The sequence below is a fragment of the Amborella trichopoda genome, chromosome 8 (genome assembly GCF_054954075.1).
Source record: "Amborella trichopoda isolate Santa Cruz 75 chromosome 8, AtrichopodaSantaCruz75HAP2 v2.0, whole genome shotgun sequence".
Lineage (NCBI taxonomy): Eukaryota > Viridiplantae > Streptophyta > Magnoliopsida > Amborellales > Amborellaceae > Amborella > Amborella trichopoda.
The window spans coordinates 44,980,558-45,002,912 of NC_142343.1; the positions used below are offsets into that span (position 1 = coordinate 44,980,558).

General features: G+C 35.8%; 2 protein-coding genes and 1 long non-coding RNA gene across 10 annotated transcripts; 1 reads left to right on the forward strand and 2 right to left on the reverse strand.

Moving 5' to 3' along the window:
* Positions 1–1,017: 1,017 nt before the first annotated feature.
* On the reverse strand, positions 1,018–6,082 carry LOC148781138 (uncharacterized). Its single transcript, XR_016060908.1, has 3 exons — positions 5,884–6,082; positions 4,637–4,687; positions 1,018–1,952 (listed from the first exon to the last, which is right to left on the reverse strand). It is a non-coding gene; the product is annotated as an uncharacterized LOC148781138 (long non-coding RNA).
* On the forward strand, positions 1,252–6,197 carry NDHN (NADH dehydrogenase-like complex N). 4 transcript variants are annotated; one of them, XM_011624402.3, is made up of 4 exons: positions 1,252–1,908; positions 3,392–3,508; positions 4,643–4,728; positions 5,900–6,197. In XM_011624402.3, the coding sequence occupies exons 1-4, from the start codon at positions 1,546–1,548 to the stop codon at positions 5,958–5,960; spliced, it is 627 nt and encodes a 208-aa protein (XP_011622704.1). In that variant the 5' UTR covers positions 1,252–1,545; the 3' UTR covers positions 5,961–6,197. The 4 variants fall into 4 exon arrangements, with proteins under 4 accessions (XP_011622704.1, XP_011622705.1, XP_088730200.1 ...); XM_011624403.3 differs by having other exon boundaries at positions 1,406–1,908; positions 5,567–6,197; XM_088874074.1 differs by lacking the exon at positions 3,392–3,508 and having other exon boundaries at positions 1,534–1,908.
* Positions 6,198–7,487: 1,290 nt separating this feature from the next.
* Positions 7,488–21,306, reverse strand: LOC18432443 (Tetratricopeptide repeat (TPR)-like superfamily protein). 5 transcript variants are annotated; one of them, XR_002280648.2, is made up of 17 exons: positions 20,780–21,306; positions 17,965–18,116; positions 16,265–16,406; positions 16,053–16,169; positions 15,311–15,650; positions 14,799–14,837; positions 14,433–14,554; positions 14,072–14,218; positions 13,298–13,387; positions 13,043–13,167; positions 12,196–12,401; positions 11,765–11,889; positions 10,916–11,164; positions 10,757–10,815; positions 9,799–9,953; positions 9,248–9,339; positions 7,488–7,744 (listed from the first exon to the last, which is right to left on the reverse strand). XR_002280648.2 is itself a non-coding variant. In XM_020666172.2 (14 exons), exons 1-13 carry the CDS (start codon positions 20,990–20,992, stop codon positions 10,958–10,960), a joined length of 2,025 nt encoding a protein of 674 aa, XP_020521831.1. In that variant the 5' UTR covers positions 20,993–21,306; the 3' UTR covers positions 10,690–10,815; positions 10,916–10,957. The 5 variants fall into 5 exon arrangements, 2 of the variants coding, with proteins under 2 accessions (XP_020521831.1, XP_088730199.1); XR_016060906.1 differs by lacking the exon at positions 9,248–9,339; XR_016060907.1 differs by lacking the exon at positions 9,248–9,339 and having other exon boundaries at positions 9,799–9,978.
* Positions 21,307–22,355: the final 1,049 nt, after the last annotated feature.

Here is a 22,355-nt window from a genome sequence, read left to right on the forward strand (position 1 = left end):
ATTTATTAAGGATGCAGAGAAAAACTTGTGTGTATTGGGAGAGATTTATTAAGGAAGATGAAAAATGGGACACATAGCACAAAAATAAAAGGGGGAAAGAAGATGAAATCTTATAGATAAAGGGAGAAATTTATTAAAGAAAAGAAAAAATTGGTCACATGGCACAAAAATAGAAGGGGCATTCCTCACGCTTAATATATAATAGATAATGTGCATCTCTATAGCCGGAAGATGTAGTTCCAATGTAAGAAACCCGATCACTAGAAAATTCATGTTTAATTCTAATTATGAAATTTAAAATTTAAAAAATAGTATAAATTGAACAAATATATAAACACTTGAAATTCTTGAATATAAACAGAAAACATAAACCATTTTTAGAACTTGAAATTCTTTCATTTTCTTTGTCTATGCATCCCCGAAGTCGACATGACTAATTGAAAGGTTTTTATTTCCAAATTCTAAACTCTTTTCTACTGGATTTTGGAATTCCACCTTACTTCTCTAATATAAGATTGCAAACTTATATAAACCTTTTCATTGATAATAACCGATCAGATATAATGACTTTTAACTAGATTCCTCACTCTCTAACAAAAAAAAATACTCTTAAAAGAGTATTTTATCGGAGTAAGTAAGTTGTCTCTTGCGAGAGCATGTTGCACGCAATTCATCTTTGTGGTGTTTTTAAGTTTCTTTGACACCGTAGGACCATTTGGATACAGACAAAATAATAGATTTATTATTTGATTTCTGAAAAGGCTTAGTATAGGTTTCAAAAAAAAAAAGAACAAAAAAAAGGAGGTACTTGAATGGGGATGATGAAGCCCTACCTGCTTTTTAAATTGTTAGTGGTTTTTTAATGTGTTAGGTGAGAATAGACTCTTAGATCTTAATTGAGACACAGATAGTGCTACCACCACATCCCCAACCCCATCCCCAACCCCATTCTTGAGGTCTTAAATTTAAAGATAAAAAAATACAGCCACATCTCAATCTATCAAAAAAAATTACATATCGTGTCCAAAAACCACTAAATTGATCATCCCAATCAATCTTGACAAGTAATTTTAAGAAGTTTTAGAAGCGTATAATACATGTTATCTGGACATTCATTTTCAAGTATCCACATATCTACTAAATCAGTACCACTTTCAGAGCTTCAAGAGTCATATTCAAATGCCGAAATATCTTTTCAAGCCATCATAACGGTCGGTTTGCATATCTAAAACTGCATTTTCTCTATCTTCATGTGTTCAGCTCTTCTCTTCCCCCATATGTTCATCTCTCTCTCTCTCCACATCCTCAAATCTTTTGCACATACAAAGTGACAAATTATCTCTCCTCACTCTCTTTCTCTCTCTAGCGGCATATAGAGAGACTAGATAGGCTCACTCACTCTCTTGTGGCAGATAGAGACACTGCATAGCTCTCTCTCTCCCCCTTATCCTATATCTCCACCACAAAAAAAACCAAAACCATTAGAGCCCCTCCCACCAAACACCCTCTACCTCATCTCATGGCTCCCTCTCCCCATTGGATTCAATGGCAATCCCCATCTTCCGATACACGCCGACTCCGGCACCATTTTCCGGTACCACAAGTGGTTTCCGGCAACCACATGCATCAAAGTCTATCAAATTTCTCAGCCAAACCAAGCTAAGGAGTAGAATAAAATGTGGACTACAAGATTTCATAGGGGGTGACCTAGTGAAACCAGACTTGGGCAAATGGCTCTCTGATGTGGAGGAACACAAGGCATTAGCTATTTACCCACCTCATGAGGGAGGATACGAGGGTCGCTACTTCACAAGGTTGAGATACCAAGGTTACTACTTCCTCGACCTCTCGGCCCGAGGACTCGGTGATCCAGAGACCACACTAACCAAGATACACCCTGTTTGCCCGGTACTGTTTTCTTACTTCGCCAAAAGATTATACGCCTCCTCAACCTAGTAACCAACCAAAAAAACAGAGAGAGTTACTCTAGAATTGCCTGAAAAATAACACCCTAGGATTAAACAGAGATAGTCCAATATTTGTAAGTTCATATCTAAGCTTTTTGTAACTTTTAACTTTTTTATTTTGAAAAATTCTCACACAATAATTCTAAAAAAGATCCTAAAATTTCATATCAAGAAAAAAGTTGTAAGTTCATATCTAAGCTTTTTGTAACTTTTTAACTCTTTTATTTTGAAAAATACTCACAATAATTCTAAAAAAGATCCTAAAATTTCATATCAAGGAAAAACCTTATTAAGTAGGTCTTTAGCCTCTGAGTAAGTGTACAACAAACTTTTGTAGTACACCATATTCACTCTGCTTTTTATTAATTACATAGCCAAGATTCTCTTTTAGACTGAAACTATTCAAAATTATGAAACAGAGAGAGGTGTAGCATAGTAGCTGCAATGTATCAGTTTGTATACTACAGCCCAGTCTCTATGCCATAGACTAGAGATGAACTATTCCTTTGATTGAGAAAATAATGGTGGAGGAATACAACTTTTACCATCTATCACTGAATTGATGGTGGAGATGACATGTAGTACACAGATAATACCCTACAAGAGTGCAAAAAGAGTGTTGCACTCCAGCTAAAGTATATTGCACTGTGATTGAGATCTTATCAAATAATCCGAAGTCAAGCTTTTGGTGTCTGAAAAATGCTGAATTATGGGTTTAGTTTGGATATCAAATTCAACTATAACTCTGATGAATTATAGGTTTAGTTTGGGTACCAAATTCAACTGTAACTCTGATAGACTGGATGTTGATTTCTAGCCAAATTAACCCAAGCATAATATCATTGACTACACTCTTTAAGTGACTACACTCTTTTTAAGTATGAAAAGGTTGTTTTTCCTCAAATATGTTGGATAAATGAGACACCATAACTATTCCAATTTTACATTTGGCAACTTGGGGTGTTTGAACTTCAGCTTAGGGTGATAAACCTTTTCATACAAAAAGTAATCGTATCATTAGACACTCTCAATTTCATGAAAGGGATTGTATAACATGAGACCATTTATTTTTTGTACAAAAAAGTCACAAACACTTTTAACCATTGGATATGAAATCTAATAGATGAAAGTGTGTTTGTCACAACATTCAAAAAAATTTATTTTGAATTTTGTGCCCAAATAATAACATATACTCAGCTGCCAAATCTCAAATCCCACAATCGATAATGATTGTGACCTTTTATTGAAAGTAAATGGTCTCATTGTATATATTTCTTTCATGAACAAATAAGGTGTTGAAAATTGCATCATCACATCCCAAGTTCAAATCCTAATATTGAACTATCCAAAAAAAGACTTAAGGCATACCTTAGTCAATATTATTGTGTCAATACTAAAATTTTAAGAGCCAAGCTTTTTTCCAGGCTCATTTGGGCAGGCAGCCTATAGCTAGATGGTACTTCCCCCCAGAGGTAGACTACAGGCTCTCTCTCCTCCCACCAAATGCCAAAGGCCTAGTAGTTTGGATAATGGAAGCCAAGGTACATACCCCATTTCTTTTTTATTTTAAATATGGTAACCTATTTCTTTTCCCATGCTATCAAGACTAATGCCTGCACATACATAAATTTATGGAAATGAATTTATGTACCTATATGAGACATAAAGGGACAGTCATAACACAATCGACTGTGGAAAAACCATAATGAGTTGATTTATTGAAATGACATGGGGTCACACTCCCTCTCTATATCACCCAATATACTGTGGAAAAACCATGATGAGTTGGTTTATTGAAATGACATTGGGTCTCCCTCACTCTCCATATCACCCTCAAGGATGTGATAATTTAATAGCCTATGATCATCTAAAATTCACTAATATTGCAAAAATTATCATTGAAATGGGTAAACCACATCTGAACTGAAAATCACCGGTCGTCATCCCTCTTAAGTAACTCCTCAAATATCTTGTTTAGAAAAGCTCAAAATGCTTCCAACCAAGTTTTGATCAGCAAGAGTATTTCGATAATTTAGCCCAAAACACAAGTGTTTCCAATTTATCAAAATGTCCTTACTTGTTTCAAAATCCAAACCCCAAAAACAAAAGATCTTAATGGAAAAATGTCCTAAGTTTGGCAACAACAAATCAAGTGCAGTCTCAACGTTTTAGCTACTTGTTCTAGGTTTCAGAGCCAAACAGATTTTAATTTGAAAAATATGTTCCAAACTTTGAAGTGGAAACATACACAGGTACTTGTATTTTGGCTTAGGCCACTTGAGTAGAATAAATTACCAAAATAACCATGCTTATTCAAGATTTTAAATCAAGAACAATGTGGATTTGCAAATAAATTACCAAAGTAACCATGCTTATTCAAGATTCTAAATCAAGAACAATGTGGATTTGCAAATATATTACCAAAATAACCATATTTATTCAAGATTCTAAATCAAGAACAATATGGGTTTGCATATTTTTTACAAAATAGTTGAAGATGTACTTAGAGTAAAATGATCTATTTTGAGGCAACAATTGTCAATTAAATGGTTGATTTAAAGATGCGTGTCTTGAGGTGATTGGATCAGTTCAATGATATCTCCTCTTAGACTTTGTTTTACTCCTCCAAATAAGAAAATACGTTCTGCTTCACACATGCAACTCATTACCTGTAGGTGCTATCCAAAGCTGAACTCCAATTCCTAGCTTTACTTCCAAGCCTGCGCCCCAAAGTCAAAGTGATTGCTGAGTGTGGTAACTGGTAAGACTCTCACATTGTGTATTTTTTTATTATCATATTCGTTAATACAAAATTTTATGCATGACCAAGAGCTTCTTTCATTTGTTGTACAATAGTGATATACGGTTAATCTTTTAGCTCAAAATGATGTTGTCTACAGAGAGACCATTTATCTTTTATACATAGAGACGACAATCATTCTTGTCCCTTAAATTTCAAAATGCGTGGTTATAAGAGTGTCATTGCATAGACACAAACTTCTTAAAAAAAAAGAATCTCAGACTTCGTGACTCACTCCAAGCAATCCAATTGGACATCTAAAGAGTGCGAATGATTGTAACCTCCATGTATGAAAGATAAATGATTTCTTTGTGAACAATCCCCGTATATAATTGTCATGGCAATAACTACAAATAGGTAGGCCTCATTTGGACACAAATAATCATACAAGGAGAACAACTTTTCTTACCTTTACAAGTAACTGTGAAAACTATAGTATTAAGCATTAATGATCATATCAAAGGAGCACCTTTTTTGAAGAATTACTACGCTATTATATACCTTTTTTGAAGAATTTTTTGATACCCTTAGGGCTCCAAATGATTAATAAAATTATTTCAAAACTCCAACTCTACTCTTTCACCATCAAAATTAAGAGTGATAGCCTCCATCATCCTATAATACATTTTGCATCCTAATCCCAACATTGCCAAATAAGGGACTTCACATATCCATTTGCTGTTTAATGTCACATTCTCTTCATCCTCATCATATCATAATACTTTGTTATTTTCAGGCATTAAAGAACCCTTATTTCTTTATAAACTAAACTGTTTTTTCCCTTTTGTTTTTATTCAAGGGGCATGATCATCCAGGAGATCCCTCATATTTGGTTCTGTAATCTTTAGACTCAAAATCTGAAGGTGATACGACAGTGATTACCAACCCACAACCTACCATCCCCCTACTCAGTAACTAGCATGCCTTTTTTTTTTGAACATCAGTAACTAGCATGCTACCACCCATCAAATTTCTAATCTGATGGTTCGGGAGGGAACCCCCACGTAACCAAATACAAGAGAATTCCAATTTGATCATCTCCTTCAATTAATAATCTCTTTGAATTCCCATAGTTTCTTTGAAAAACATTCAATTTTCTGCACCCATGATACTTACAAGAATCAGTGATCAGGAGAAAGTTTGTGTGGAGACCGCTTAAAGAGATTGCTGCCCTACCACCTGTTGAAGCATGACTCTTGTCAAAGGAACAAACGTCTGAGGTTTCTATATATATCCCTGCCCTAAAGTTCCATGCCTTCAACAAACTGGTAATGCCAAAGCAACAGGAAAAGGAAGCCAAAAATTCCAGCATATCCTGTAGAATTCAGATGTACATCATATCATGTTTCATGATCAACTCAGCAACAACATATCTAACAACTTTAGTTGTTCTACAAATAAAGAATATAATAGCGTAGCCTCTTAGAGCACACCACATACTTAGTCCCTTGAAGAAGCCGCAGAACAGAAAGTTATGAGGATTTTTCTCCGATCTGAAATTTGTGACCTACTCAGGAACCATGAGATAAAGTATTTTTTTTCTTAAAAAAAAAAAAAGGATTACAAGTTTCTAAACACTTTGATCTAATTTTCAAAAAATTGGACAGCCTCTATTGAATTTTAGGATACTATCTTATTTAGCCACATAAAGATTTTAGAATGCATTTCTTTTTTGAGGTTGGTTGCTAGGTTGAGGATATTTCATCCCCAAAATTTGAGGCCTAAAAATATTCATAGATACTGTACTCGACCGAGCAAATGTATATTATGTTCATATGGAAGCATAAAATCATTAAGAAAAAATAAGAGAAGGGAAGGTTTAGATGTCCTTGATTATAACCATGGTTGGACCATGATGAAAATTTCATACCCAAATATATGCATGCACATACAATGCCTACCCACATAGACACATGCATACACCCACACATGCGGTTGCATAGGCATGTGTGCACAGACATATGAACACACATATTACGTACCAGATACATATTAGACACAAACAACCATGTATGTATAGGCACATACATACACATAGCTACATGTAGCCATGCCCACGTCTTGGGTTAAAACATCATCAACCAAGCTAAGAAAACACCCATTATGCATCAAAAGCAAAGTCATTATAAAAAGAAAGGATAGGAGGGGATGCGATTAGAAAGAAAAAAATGCTTAGAATCTCGCGGCACAGAGAGTTAGGTTATTATGATGAAAACAGCTTCAAATTTTAGGGTGTGAAGGATGAAAGCAAACTTTATAATATGAAAAGTCTGACACAAGCTTAGTAAATCTGGGTAAAACAAAATATAAGCATATCTGAGAGAGAGAGAGAGAGAGAGAGAGAGAGAGAGAGAGAGATTTGTTTAACCCCAAAATCGATGGCCCTGGGTAACCTTTATACCAAAGTATAAATGACACTAGACAATTTCCCTAGCATTGAAAATGATCTTCAAAAAGTTTGCACATACATCCTCTCGCTCTCTCTCTCTCTCACACACACACACATACACACCTGTATGTATGCATGCATGCCCAACTCACAGCCCAAAACATTTCCGCATTATGGAACAAAAAAAAGGAAGTGCATAGCCCAAGACTTGTTACCTACTCGTACCTCTAGATTTGGATTACCCTCAAGGCCCCTAAAAGCACACAAAATGACAATGAACAAAACAATAGTTTAAACCTATGAGACCTGTAGCATCTACTACCAAAGCATATCAGTGAAAATCGTGAGGAAAATAAATTTAAGAATAATTTGTGGAACAAAAACCTTGTAATAAAGAATGTTACAAGAGGATTACATGTTGAGCCAAAACAGAAAAGAAAATAAATAAATAATTGATTTCTTGTCTGTTGGTAGCCAAGCATTTCCTCGCCATCTCAAGTTGGCAAACCGCCCCAAAAATAACCACGTCACTCCCAGTCAATTCCAACCAAATTTAGCTTTGAGGAACTCTATAATCGATGTGCACTCCTTCACCAGTTGCAGTCAAAATTATTATCTCATATAACAAGCACATAAGCACACACACGCAAATAAACATACATAAACTGAACAGTATGTTAATATATACTTCGTTTTTTAAATTGTATAATGTATAATATACATACATACTATACACACATACATGCAAACAAGCTTGAAAAAAATAACAAGTTTTTTCTATAAGCAAAATTTTGGACAGGCAGAAAAATAGAAAATATATTTGGCATAGTTCAAAAAGCGGACCACCCAGCTCCTAAGTGGTCTAGAAGGCCTGGGCACATTACCCAGGCCTAGGCGGCCAAACTGGGCGGTGGTCCTTGGGAGGCCACCTAGGCGGTACGGAATCCGCTTAAACGGCCGCCCAGGGCCTGCGCCCTGCCCAAAGATATAAAACTTAAGAATGATGGCTTTTAGGTTCATTTGAACCCTAAACCTACCAGAACCCCTTTTAGAGTAACAGAAACCTCCAAAAAAACTACATTTTATTGGATCGAATCATCGAAGTGTTTCTCAAAGTTTGGACTTCAAGCAACCAAAGTAAGTGCATTTTTTAGATTGCTTGTTTTATTTTGAGATGCCTTCTTCAAGAATTAGTCAGAGTGGAGATCCGGGTTGGAAATATAGATACAACCCAAATCCAAATGACAAAAATTGCGTTAGATTTAATTTTTGTGAAAAAAATACAAAATGAAGCATAAACCGGTTTAATAAATATCTTGCCGGTATTAAGGGGGATGTTGGCCCTTGTAAAAATGTTTTTGAAGCTATCAAGGAGGAGATCAAGCAATTTTAAAGTTATGAAAAACAAAAACAAGAACAAAATCTTTGTCATATATCTATTTCTGCTACTCCTAGAAAAAGTGATCCGGGTTGTAAGTATGAGTACAACCCAAAACCAAATGATAAAAATTGTATAAGGTGTAATTTTTGTAAAAAAGATACCAATAGGGGTATTAGCCGATTCAAAAAAACACCTTGATGGTGTTGAAGGTAATATTGCTTCTTGTACAACGGTTCCTGAAGCAATTTGAGATGAGATTAGAAATCTTCTTAATTTTGAAGAACCAAAAAAGGATGAAAATAAGCCTTGTTCTATGGAAGTATCTTCTCCAGTTTCTAGTCGGAGTGGTGATCCGGGTTGGAAGTATGGTTACAACCCGAATCCAAGTGATAAAAATCTTATTAAATGTAATTATTGTGGAAAGGATACTAATAGGGGCATTTACTGGTTTAAAAAACACCTTGCCGGTATTACGGGGGATGTTGCCCCGTGTAAAATGTTCCTGAAACTACCAAGGAGGAAATTATACAAGAGCAACCAAGACTCCTAAGGCCTCATCTGCACAGACTGCACATACTAGTGAGAAGAAGGTAGAAGAAGAGGAGGAAGAGGCAGATTCAGAAAAAAAAGAGGAGGACGAGCGTTATATTGAAGAGGGAGGTGACTCAGATGATGATGGCCTCGACTCTGATGCATATGATGAGGCTTACCCTATTGACATTCCTTTTGATGATGATGATGATGACTGAAGACTCTTGCCACTTGGTGTTGACTGTTGAGTGTTGAGTGCTGCGTCTGTTGCCTGTTGTGTTGAGTCATGAGTGTTGACTTTTGTTAGACTATATATTTTCTAAATTTCTGTATATTTTTGTTGTGTTGAGTGTTGACTTTTATATCCTACACTTGTATGGTTTTACAATTTACGGTTTTAACAATATGGATTATCAAAATTCTCTTCTCGACTTCTATCTTTTTTTTTTCAACTTGGAATATGGTATATTGGGATTTTTATTTTTATTTTCATATGGGCAGCCGCCCAAGTTATGGGCTCCCGCCTAGGACCCGCCTGGCGCTTTTTGATACACTGATATTTGGAAGAATTCCTCATCTTGTGTTCTTTTTTCCGTTGAGGAGTGCAATATGCTAAATACTTGAATGATAACATCGGCATGCAAAATTTATCAAAGAGAAAGGTCATAAACATGAATAGAAAAAGATACCTGCAAAGTAATAAAAACGCTCAAATGTTATAAATGCATACCTTGTTGAGGAAACCGCAGACCAGTGTCCCTCTAAACCTCTTAATGTCTTATGGGCGGCATGTGGATGCTTGACATTTTAATCTTCATAGAGGGGCCTATAAGTATTCCCTTTTGGCTCTTGAAGGTCTGACATATGCCCAAACTCACATAACTTCTGTAAATACATGCACCAACTCATCCTAATAACAAGACTTAAAACAATCAAATGTGACCACCATCCGACTAAACTAACTTGTCCAACATATAAATAAGAACAAAGATGGCCAGATCATAGTTGTTGGAATCGGGACCTGCAGTGAAATTGGGAACATGGGATTGTGATAGGCTAGAAGCTCCCCATGGTCAGGATTGACATTCATACACCTTGAATTAGAGATCTCGATCCTAACATGTTGGGAGCTAGATCCTAACATTTTTGGAATCGCATGATAAGTTCTAAAGGTCTAAAACCCATGTGGCAAACATATATCTTTTCTCTTTAGAAATATATAGAACAACATTTTGCAAGATAATTACTTTGTTTTTAACAAATATGCATTTGGTACTTGTTTCCTCATAAAAGATCGTGTCCCCCCCCTCCCTCCCATACAGGAGCAAGATCCACCCAAGGGCCAGCTCTGGGGGCATGGGATCCCCTAGATTGCCATCAAATTGAGAGATCCCAGTAACTATGGGCCAGATGGATGACTTGATTAGACTGTCGGTCATTAGGACAAGCCAGTACCGGAACCCATAAATAGGCAAACAAAAGATTTCAAGGTACTACAGTTAAGTCCATATGAAGAGGATCTAATAGAATATGGTTTTCCCCTAGTCCATTGGATAATGGTCACCTTCCTAAATGCCTACCCCAAAGAGATCAAGCTTCTATTCATGTCATAATTTGAGAGTTCAGAGTAAAAACATTTTCTTATTTCATACTTTGGTATGACATACATTCAAAACAAACAGACTCACAAAGGAAGTACAACGTTCTATCCAATGATTCTCTGAAATGCTTTTGAAATGCTACAGAGCTGCACAGATCATATAGATGTTAGCATATACATACGAAAAAAGTATGGAAGCACCCATGAAGCCAAAATGCCCTTTTGGAAACTAAGAATCAGAAGGTACCCATGAGCAAGATGATGGGATTTGTTCTATAATTAAAATCGATTAAGGAAGATGCATCTTTTCTTTTCGTCGGCTCCTGTTCCTTTCAGCAGATAGTTTTGATGAAGCAGACGATGACTGTACGAGCATATCCATGGACTCTGGGATCTCAAGATCAGTTCTCAAAGAAGAAGCAGGCTGGACTCTCTTGATGTCGAGCTCTTGCAACTGCTGGACCTCAAGTTTAACTTTGTCCACCTGAGTCTGGATCTGTAGAAAAATGTCAGGGTGATCAGTTACAATTACAGAGAATTCCAGCTAAACAGGAATAAGAATTAAAATATAAAAGAGAAAAATGACCAAAATTCTCAACCTCCCCTATTTCTTTTTCTCTTCTTTTTTTTTCCCCTCTTTTGGGACATTCAAATATCCATTTTTTTTTCTATTAATAATTTAATAAAACAGGTGTTTGATGCCAATTTCTGTAATGAAAAAAAAAAAAGGGTCCAAATCCAAGAAATTTGAGTGTGATCAGGACATTAAACCCATTCATGTCCTTTCTCTAATTCTATGCTTTTGCAAGTTTCATATCTGTGCAAACAAGATTAATAGAAGTGTAAGATACTCCAAAAGATCAAATGAATAGATACTTAAATGAGAACAGGAAGAAGCGAGACCAGGACAATCAAAACATGAAATGAGCTTAATGGAGGATCTTGTTCCCTCTTCATTATCAATTCATTAGGAAGACTCCAGTGATACATGGGTTTCCACTGTCCACAGAATTATAATTACTTTGTGAAGAAATTATGAAACCCTGAAAAAGGTCATGCCTGTCCGTAATGCAAAAGGAAAACAGGATCTACATACCAAATCAAGGTGATGCACTGAAGAAACTGCATCAGAAATTCTTTTTTTCAAATCATCAGCTTTTTTCCTTTCATACTCAGAGTTCTCCATTTCATTTGCAGTTTCACCCAGTTCTTGATACAACTCTGCAGAGAGTCACTCATAGCTTCAGAACTGATTGTAAAGAGAGTTCATATGGCAAAACAGGCCATTCATCAAATCAACAAATGAACCACACAAGTGCATTAGATTAAGTCGTATTTGTCAATGTTCAGTAAAATGTGTATAATTTTTTTTTTTTTGAGGTCATCATTATAGTGATATTTCTTTTTAATTAATAGTTTCGATATGAATGTGATGAAATAGATTCAAAATATCAATACATGCCATGGTCCAACCAAAACCTACCAACTAAGTCTATATCACTCAGAAAGGACATAGACCATGTGTACCTGTTAAGACTGATAGCACCCAAATCTGTGTAGGTATGTCATAAAGTGTCTTGGCTAATGTCAAAGAAGACTTCAAAATCTCCCTGGCTTGCCCACTGTCATGGAGAGCAAGAGCCAAGCTTCCAAGAATTGTCAAGTACTGGGAAACAAGTTGAATATTGCCCAAATGTTGGTGTGTCAACCTCAAACCACTTGCCAGTCGGATTCTGAACGCACAGTTCCCACAAGAAAAATGGAGACACAGTCATTAATCAAAATAGATGAACAAAATAAGTAGCAATGAAAAAGGTAATACAAAACTATTGCAAATACCAGAGTTATTCTCCAATAAAAAAACCAAAGACCAGAATTATATCTGATATTGAAAGACAGTAACAAGAACACTGAACCGCAGCATACTAGTAAGTGTCTTTAAATTTACTCAAATTCAATCTTTGCACAAACTGTAATATACATCTGGATTTTTGAAGCCAGCACTTCTAGGATTGTGCTTTCACACTCACAGAAGGACTATTTATATAATACCCATTTTCAAATTAGAATTCCTCAATCCTTTCACTAGTGCCACCGCAGCAATCATCATCATCCGAGCCTTATCCCAATTATTTAGGGTTGGCTACACAAATCTTTTTCCGCCACATAGGTTCAGGATTCATGAAAAGATCTAGCTAAGTTTTACACTAGCTTCCCTACTTAACACAACCATCCTCCTTCATCCGGGCTTGGGACTGGCATGCCATCGCATCAATATGACTTCAAATTAATTTTTTAATATTTCGACAACTTGACGTCATGTAAATAACAGTATAAATACCACCAACACCACAGTGATTTGCATTATTCTTACCGAGCTTCCTGCAAGTTGTGTTGCTTCATCAGCAAAAGCCCATAAGTGAAAAGAACACATGTTTTCTCTCGCACTCCTATATAAGAGTCCATGGCCCTATAAATGGGCCCTATTAAGTCTAATGCCTGATGGAACATGAAATAACTATGTCAGAGTGAGTCACCAAATTAATAAAAAACCAACAGCTAGAAACCAGAGTGCCCAAGATAATAAACAGCATGTAAGAGCTGTGGCTATGGGCAAGTAACTAACTACCTTAGACGATGATTCTGCATCTCCAATACAAATGTAAGACACGGCTGCATAAATTTGGCACATAGCTTGCATGGATCTGCTCTCAGTAAGCTGGAAAATGATGATCAAGGCATTAATCTATCTTTGTTCTCTTATAATACAAACTTCTATCCAAAATCCAGATAATAATCCAGTGATCAGCAATCCAAAAGTTCATAAAAAACGTGCAATAATGATAAATTTTCCCAAACATGACCAGCAAGCCAGATTATTAAGGACATAGGTCGTTCCAGGTGAGACTATACTGTAAACAGAATGTGTGCAGTGAACCTTTTAAATGCACCTCTCTTCACCATCTTTCATCAAGTACGGATAGTGGTAATGACCATTCCTCCTCTTGATGAACAATGGCCGACTTTGATGGAGATAGGAATCATCACCACCATACATCCTCAATTTGGACAGTGATGGGAGCGTGGTAGCCTTTGACTATATAAGCTTGTGTGCATGGTATACTTCTGTGAATAGTATACTTTCTCATATAGCCGAAAATATAGGATACTTTCCCGTCCCCAAAACACCACATGCATAATTAACAATGCTTCTTTTTAAAACATTAGGAAAAGTTGATACCATTCAACAGTTACTTTTGCTAAATTCATCCTACTACATGAATTTTGCAACTTTATTCTCATTGCCATCCTCCAGCACCCAAATTAACTCATTGTCGCCTCCAGTATCTTCAATTACAAAAAACAGAAATAACCATGCAAAGGACAAGACCCAATAACAAACCTTTGTTGCTTCAATAAAATGTGAAGCAGCTTCGTTAAAGCATCCTAGGGAATGTGCATACTGGCCAATGAGCATTTCAATTGTGCTTTCGCACCCTTGCAAAATAATGGGGAAGCGCATAAACCATTTCTTCATTAGAATAAGTGCCTGGAGAACATAAATAACAGTAAATATGATACCATTGAACAGTTCTTTCATTAGAGAAATTGATACAATTAAGGTAATATGCATATAGCCAGTATTTAGTTAGATTTCCAAAATGAAAAAGAAACAATATTTACTAACTGATTTGGATGGCCTCTCATACTTTCCATTCAGAAAAATAAAGTCAAATGCAAAAATAAAAACTGCAATTGAGTACCTCTTGTGCTTCAACAAATTCAGATCGCGTGAGCTCAATTATTACTTTGTTTTCCAATAAGTGCATGAGCAGCATCAAATATGTGCCTGACTTCCATATGGCCCAGTGTTGCAAATCTACCTCTGCACATGAAATGCTAGATTATAAGGTTGTAAGTCTTAGTAATGATCCATGCAAACTAGGAAAATTCAATAACTATAAATATGAAAGAAAATTCAACATTTAAGGTTATCGATCTAATAGAAGTAAAAAAAGAAAAAATATGCCAAACCATGAAAACAGTGTATTATAAAGAAAGAACAACATCTCTTTGCACATGCACAACTGAAACATACAAAGCAAGCTAATAGCGGATGAAAAGCTGACCTCTCACATTATTAATGATTCCGAGCTTCTCTAGTTCCTCTGCACATAACAGAGCAATTTAGACACTATTGGCCATCGTCAGTGTATATTTCAAATATAAAATTCAGTAAACTCGTTAAATTGAGGGTTCACAGGAATAGGAATGTAGCCAGACCCACTTCGTATCACAGAAGATTAACAAAAAGATTGTGAAAAATCCCTAACAAGGGGCAATCAGCGATCGATTACAGATACCTCAAACATCAACTCTACACTACAGTAGAGAAAGTGTACTATAATCCAGTGGACTGTTCTGAAACCATAGTCCAAGGGGCCATTACAGTCCATTGAAATAAATGGTGATGAAGAATAGGACCCACCAAAACAGAACAGGACCCATAAGGCGGGTACACGCTCTCTCAATTGATCCATCATTTCATTGGACAGTGATAACCCAAACGCACAATGGACAATCAATGCCCATTCAACCATAGCATATTTTCCCAATAAAGCAATTGACATACGATGCGTACCTTGAACCACACGCAATCCAGATTGAATCCGTCTCCCACATTCCTTGAATAACCCTTTCGGACGCCCAGATATAACTGCAACAAGATCAACCAGAACATGGACAGCGCTTTTGGGAAGCCACTCCCCATTAAGTGGAGCAGGAGCCAACCCTAGTTTATTCCTCCACATCAGTTGTTCATGCAATTCTCCATTACCAGAACTTGTGTGTTGATAGTCATCTTTTAAAGTAGCATCAAGCTTGTCAACATGCTGAGCGACAGCCTTGATATCACATACTTTGAGTAGATAAAATGCGTGCAATAGCTCACTGTAAAGATATAAACCAACACAGGGCTGCCTCTGAAAGTAGCAAAAGAAGATAGGTAAATACATGAAAATTAGTGATTATTGCTTAAAACTCTTGAATGTAGTTATAAAGGAACAGATTATGAGAATCATATTCACCCAATAATACATAATTTGTTTCTGACACTCACTATTGCTGAAGCAATTTGATATCAAAACTTATAATCACCAAAGAAATGAGAAGTAATTATATCATAACTTAACTGTATCCTAGAGGAAATTGGATCAACTTGAGTTTTACAAACTTCCCAAATCAACCATGGAAACTTAGAAATAGAGAGGCAGGGATAGCATGATTAATTTAGAAGGTGAAGAGAGCATTCAAATCATTAAATAGCTTGTTAGGCTACAATGCACGGAACAAAGATACCATGACAAAAGTATATACGGGCCTACCAGATGAGGTGGAACACTAGCCCAAACTTCATCACATTTTTCAACAGCTCTCTTGACAGCATTTACATCTTCCCATTGCATGAGGTGTAGGTGCAGCACTGAAGTTGCAAAAACCAACTTCACAAGAAAAAGAAGGCATCAGAAAATATTTTGAAGAAAAATGTGATAGATTATAGAGACAAGAACTATGAGAGCTTTGTGGACCTATGTACCTGAAGTTCAATATAACCTGTCGCAACAGCACACTGCTGCCCACGTTCCAAAGCACATAGTGCACCTCGATAATCTCCTTCTATTATCAAAGCATTTGCAAGTTGTATATTGAAGTTACAGAACCACAACTGTCCTGACAAGCTTTAGAGAAGATTGAGCAAGTTAATCCCAACATTTAAGTTCTGGATTTTCACACTAAAATAAATACCCAAATGGCAAAGAATGCTTCAGCTCAACCGATCCAATCTTTTTAAAATTTATATCCCAATAAAAATTTATTTCCTCTCAAAATGCTATAAATAGCTTGAGTAAAGCTATCTGCTAACATAAGAGATGTTCTCAGTTAAAAAATAAAAGAGAGAATTTTCTTGAGAAAAGGTTAACTAAATGAAAGAGATAATTAATAAGTGAAATACAGTACTGAGTCTATCGACAATGCCACAAAAAGGAATTCAGACGTAGAGTGATAACTAAATAATTAGCTTCTCAACCTTAGGCTAATGTCTAAGATAAGGAAAGAAACAACTTTTCAAAAACTTGTAAGGTACATGGTAAATTGCTCATGTTTATCAAGAAGGAAAGAAAGAGAAAAAAGTGCCAAGTCAGCCAGATGGTTCATGGAAGTTGCATTATATCAACTCCATGATTTCCATTTCAGGAGTATATACTACAACTAGGAATAGTTTGATTAATATCAAGTCAAACTAACCCCTCTCCCTGCTATATAAAAACTAAATTACACAGATTTACCATAAAATGTGTAAGTTAGAGAAAAGAATTGTGTTTTTTTTCAATCTTCTAAGGCAATTAAGAGAAGCGAAACCACAGGTAAATCATTTAGTCTTCATACTCAGCCGGGTTTGGTATTTGAGGAGTTCATTTGTTAGAAGATGCATAGGAGAGACATTAATAACAAGCACTGTTTTCAAACTCGACTAGGTCATGGAACTTGAGTCCTGGCCCAGCTGAGTTGCTCGGGCAAATCCAAGTTGCCACACCGAGTTTGAACCAAGCCAAAAAAATAGCAAAAATACCAATTGGAAAAAAGCCTGAAAAATCACTAAAAATAAGGAAAACACACAGAAAATAATAAACAACAGAAATAAAAATAAAAAATAATATTTAAATATCATTTTCTCAGAAAATGATAAGATATATAAAAAGTAAGAAAAATAATTAAAAATACGATAAGATATATAAAAAGTAAGAAAAATAATTAAAAATACAAAACCATGAAAAGTATATAAAAAACTAATAATAAGACTATTATAATTGATTTAATAAAATCTATGATAAACCTGTTTTAATTGATTTTAATAAACTTTTACGTTCCCCTGAGTTTTTCCTTCTTCTTGTTCTTCGTTTTTTTTGGGGCGGTAAGGGGGGAGGAGGCGGGACTCAGGCTCACGCAAGGCACTCTGCCTGGCCGAGTTACTCAAGCAAGTCTGAGTCAACTCGCCTTAGTAGTCAAACATTGGTAACAAGGTTGAACTGGACCACTGGAGGAAACGAGAACAAAATAACAGCAAAAACTACAGTCTAGTCCAGATTTGACAAGGACCTTACAAATTTGGTGTAGCAGAAAACAAAAATAAGATTTAAGACAGGAATACAGCAATTGAAGAAATGCAAAATATGATTAAAAAAATCCATGCTACACTATTAAATGAATTACAGTAGGAAATGAGCCTATACATACCCATCTCCAATAGAAGCAATCAATTCCAAGCCCCTTATCAACATCTGCTTCTGAGGAAGAACTGCACCCACTAAATGGTAGCATTGACTAAGCAAGCTGTATGCTCTGCACTTCAACTCAAAACATGAAGGAATTTGCTTTAAAAGCAATTGCTGCATAACGGAAAAAATTGGATTAGATGTCAAGGCGTGTGTATTTAGAAGTGGTAAAATATCTTGCATTACTTCAGTAATAACCTGCATAGCATACAGCCAAAAGAAGGTATGAAGTAACCTGCATAGCATACAGCCAAAAGAAGATATGAAGTAAATAGTTATCAAACGCAGCCTCATAACATTTCATGAAGCCACATCAAAGAAGATGCACCCTTGGGCGACTGCATACACCCACCAAAGGGCACTAGCATGATGGGCCTGCATAGGTGACACATCTCCCGCATATGCAGGCACATCACTCAAGGTGATGCCTGCATAACAGGAGCCTGCTCATGGGTGGAATGATGCCCACAAGCAGGGGCAGTTTGGTCATTTCCCCCACCAAAAGGGGCAAAAGGGTTTGGTGATGTATACAACCCCCTCCCCAATAAAAAGCCCTTAAAACCAGTTTCCTGGTTGTAAGGGGATCAATCAATAATCTTTTTTTTTTGGGTTTTGGCTATATGTTACATTATACTTATAGCTGCTAGATGCTATTCTATTTTATAAGCGCTTGATTGGTAACTTGGTATAATATAGTTTCTTTTGTGTTATATTAATTTAATAAATGTGATGTATCAATTTATTTTACATGTGAATCGCATCAAAAAATAGTGACAGAAAATGTCTATGTTATTGTTTATCAGGCTATCAGCGACTCAAACAACACGTATATTAGAGATAAATGCTAAATTAAAATGTGTACTTTAACATAAATCACATATTCATGTTATTCTTTGTATTCTTATATTTTTTTAATTTCATCAATTGTTTAAAACTTATTTATCGCATCAGAGACAATATGCCTGCATAGAGACCACATCAAGTCCATACTCCACATATGAAAACCTTTGGAGCAGAGTTACCTAGATAACACGCATTGATTCCCATTTCTAGGTTATGTGCAAAGCTAACAAGTGAGGAAGGCAACACACAAGTATGGGAGGTTATTGATATTCGCAGGGCATATTGGATAAGCAGAACTTTTCTTCCAATTTTTCACACACTGCAGTCTATTCTCATAAATGAGCCCTCACAGGAGGGTCTTAATTTTCCATAGGCTATAAAAACAGAAGTCATTGAAGAGATCCTACACGGAGACTCCAATCCTTGGATCCTCAGTGACTAGCCAGTATGTGCATCTAGACTTTCAAATGAATTTGGCGCTGATCTTTTACCATTTTATTCAACCAATAATCCCACAACAAATTTCCCATGGGAAAAGATGCGAGATTTACAGCATCATAGACATCATAAGATTGATCGAGACATCTCAGATATAAGGACATCTAATTCATCAAGTCAAAAAAAACTTAATTAGTATTAGATATCCAACCTGTAAATAAATTAACATAACTGCTACAACCAACATGTGCCGCATATTTACAATGGATGGGACACGAAATAACATCAAAATCAATTCAGTCAACAAATCAAAAAACTAAACATAAAGTAATTCTCAATTTTCTCCATGCAAGAGTCATACATACAGAATTTTGAACTGAATCAACTGATGAGGCCTGAACAAAGCATGCAAAATTTCATAAGCGTACAATAAAACATTACACAAAAACAATAAGAATCATGCATTCATGGTCATATAATTTCCATTCAAAAACATCGAAAAATGATGAAAAGAATGTCAAGAACATCAAAAAATGATGAACAGATTGTCAAGAACATCGAAAAATGATGAACAGACTGCAGGTTACACATCACAAAACATATATCATCATCGTCAAAGCATTTTCCCAACTAATTGGGGTCGGCTACACAAATCCTAGTCCGCCATTCTGCTCTATTACGGGCTATACCATCAGTGAGGCCATAAGTCCTCAATCACAAAACATACATACAATAAGAAAAGTAAAACCCAAAAGCACAGAGAGAAAATCAAATAAAAATTATTAAATGTGATGTGATTGAAATAAAAACAGTCAAGGCACTACACACTTGCCATATGCCATAAATTTTCAAAGAGATGAAATCATCTATAGTTAATATGGAGAAATTGTAGTGCATATACATACACCCACATATGTAAAGTACATCACTAGCCATAATGATAAGGTCAAAACTAAATGCAAAAAGCTTATTTAGGAAATGGCCGGGGATTCAAATAGAGGGAGAATAGAGATGTATCTTGTATAAGAAGGGAGAGTAGTTTTGTATGGTTTTGCTGAAATTGGACGATCGCATAATGGGGAGAGAGAGAGAGAGAGAGAGAGAGGGAGAGAGAGATTTCCATGAATGGGTTATGAATTTGTACCAAAATTTAGAGAGGGGAGTGGAGAGGGAAAGAGAGATTTCCATAATGACCTATGAAATTGGGCTGAATTTCAGAGATGGAGATATCCATAAGAGGGAAAGATGGAGATAGAGGGAGATGACCTGTGACATTGTACCAAATTTTAGAGACGAGAGAGAGATTTCCATGAATAGCCTATGAAATAGTACCAAATATTAGAAAAGGAAATAGAGAAACAAAAAATTATGGAGATGGAGAGATAGAGAGAGAGAGAAAGAGATGGAGAATGAGGGAGAGATTTCCATATATGGCCTGTGAAATTGTACCACATTAAGAGATGGAGATGGAGAGAGAGAGAGAGAGAGAAACTTACAGCTCTTTCAAGGTGAGATTTGGCGTGCTTGACGTTGTGTGTGAGATTAAGGAGAATCGATGCGATCCTAATACGAGTCTTGACCTCGATGATGGGCAGAAACGAAACTTGACATTGACAAATGGCTTCTAAGCATTTCACTGCTGCTTTCAGGTCCCCGTTCTTCTCGTGGACATCTGCAAGTCCCCATAACCCCTCTGCAACTGCCTCCATTTATCTCTCTACAATTCTGTAGAAAGATAAAGCTTCAACCTCTCTCTGTAAATCAATTTGTGGAGAGAGAAGGCCCCGATCCGCTCAAAGGGATTTTCGTGGATTCGGGAACATTTGGCTGGAAAACAGGATGGGATCGATTTCCCAGATATGGTTTTGCAGAGAGAGAGCTTTCAAACGGGATAGATGGCCTGAGGGTGTTTTCTCGAGCAGGGTTTTAGAGAGAGAAAGAGGGCAGTCTCGGCTGTGGTTCTCAGAGAAAGAAAGTGCGTGAAGGTTCCTAGGGGAAGGAGGAGAGTGACGCATGTACATTCAGGAGTTCGCTAATTGGAATAAATAACCCGCCATTTTATGCCGAAAAGGGCAAAAAATAGCGCCAAATATTTTTCGGCCACTTATTTTTGGGAGCTCTAAACAATCAAATTGAAGCATCAAATCAAATATCCTCCAATTGATTATCTAGACATGATGCATGAACACGAGAAAAAAAAAATAGATTTCAAGTTTTGGAAATAAGATATTTTATAATGTATTTTTTAACCGTTAATTTTCAAGATTTCATAGATATGCCTATTTACACTATTTTTTAATATTTAAATTTTATAAATAAATAAAAAAATATAGTTTAAAGCTATCACAAAGATTTTGAATGTTGATACCATATTTCTCGACATTATTTGAAGGTAAGCTCTAATTTGATTCCTCTATACAAGCCACACTTTTTAGTTTTTATACAATGAGGTCACAATTATGTACCATCATCTCATGTGAAATCCTGCAGCTTGGCTGTGTCACAAGGTTCGAAAAATTTATTTTGAAGTTTGAGCTTGGTCATTGAAATAAATACGACCATATAAGTTCACATCTAAAGATACATATGGTCTCATTATATACCTTTTTTTTTTTTTTTTTTTGGGATTGTATATAATGAGACCATTTACCTTTATTGTAAGGATATCACATTTATTTATAACCGCTTGATGTGAAATCCCATAATTTAAGTATCATAGGGTTCGAGAAATTTTAATTTTTATTTGAATTTTATCAATGGAATAAATACAGTCATCCAATTTTACATTCAATATTCAAGTTTAATTCCGACCATCTTGTACGTAAGGTCAATGCTCTCATTATATACTTTTTCAATTATTTTAAGTTATATAAAGGCAAAAAATATAAGACGAGGTTTTCATAACTATTATCAAGATCGGACCGATTATGTTAAAACCAATCAGACCATGTATAAGGGTTGAACTAGCTCAACAGAATTTGAACCATAAATCATATAAATAATACTTTAAAATTTGTCATATATTAAAAATTTATTGTCCAAATTTGTTAGGCCAGTCAAATTAGTTAAAAT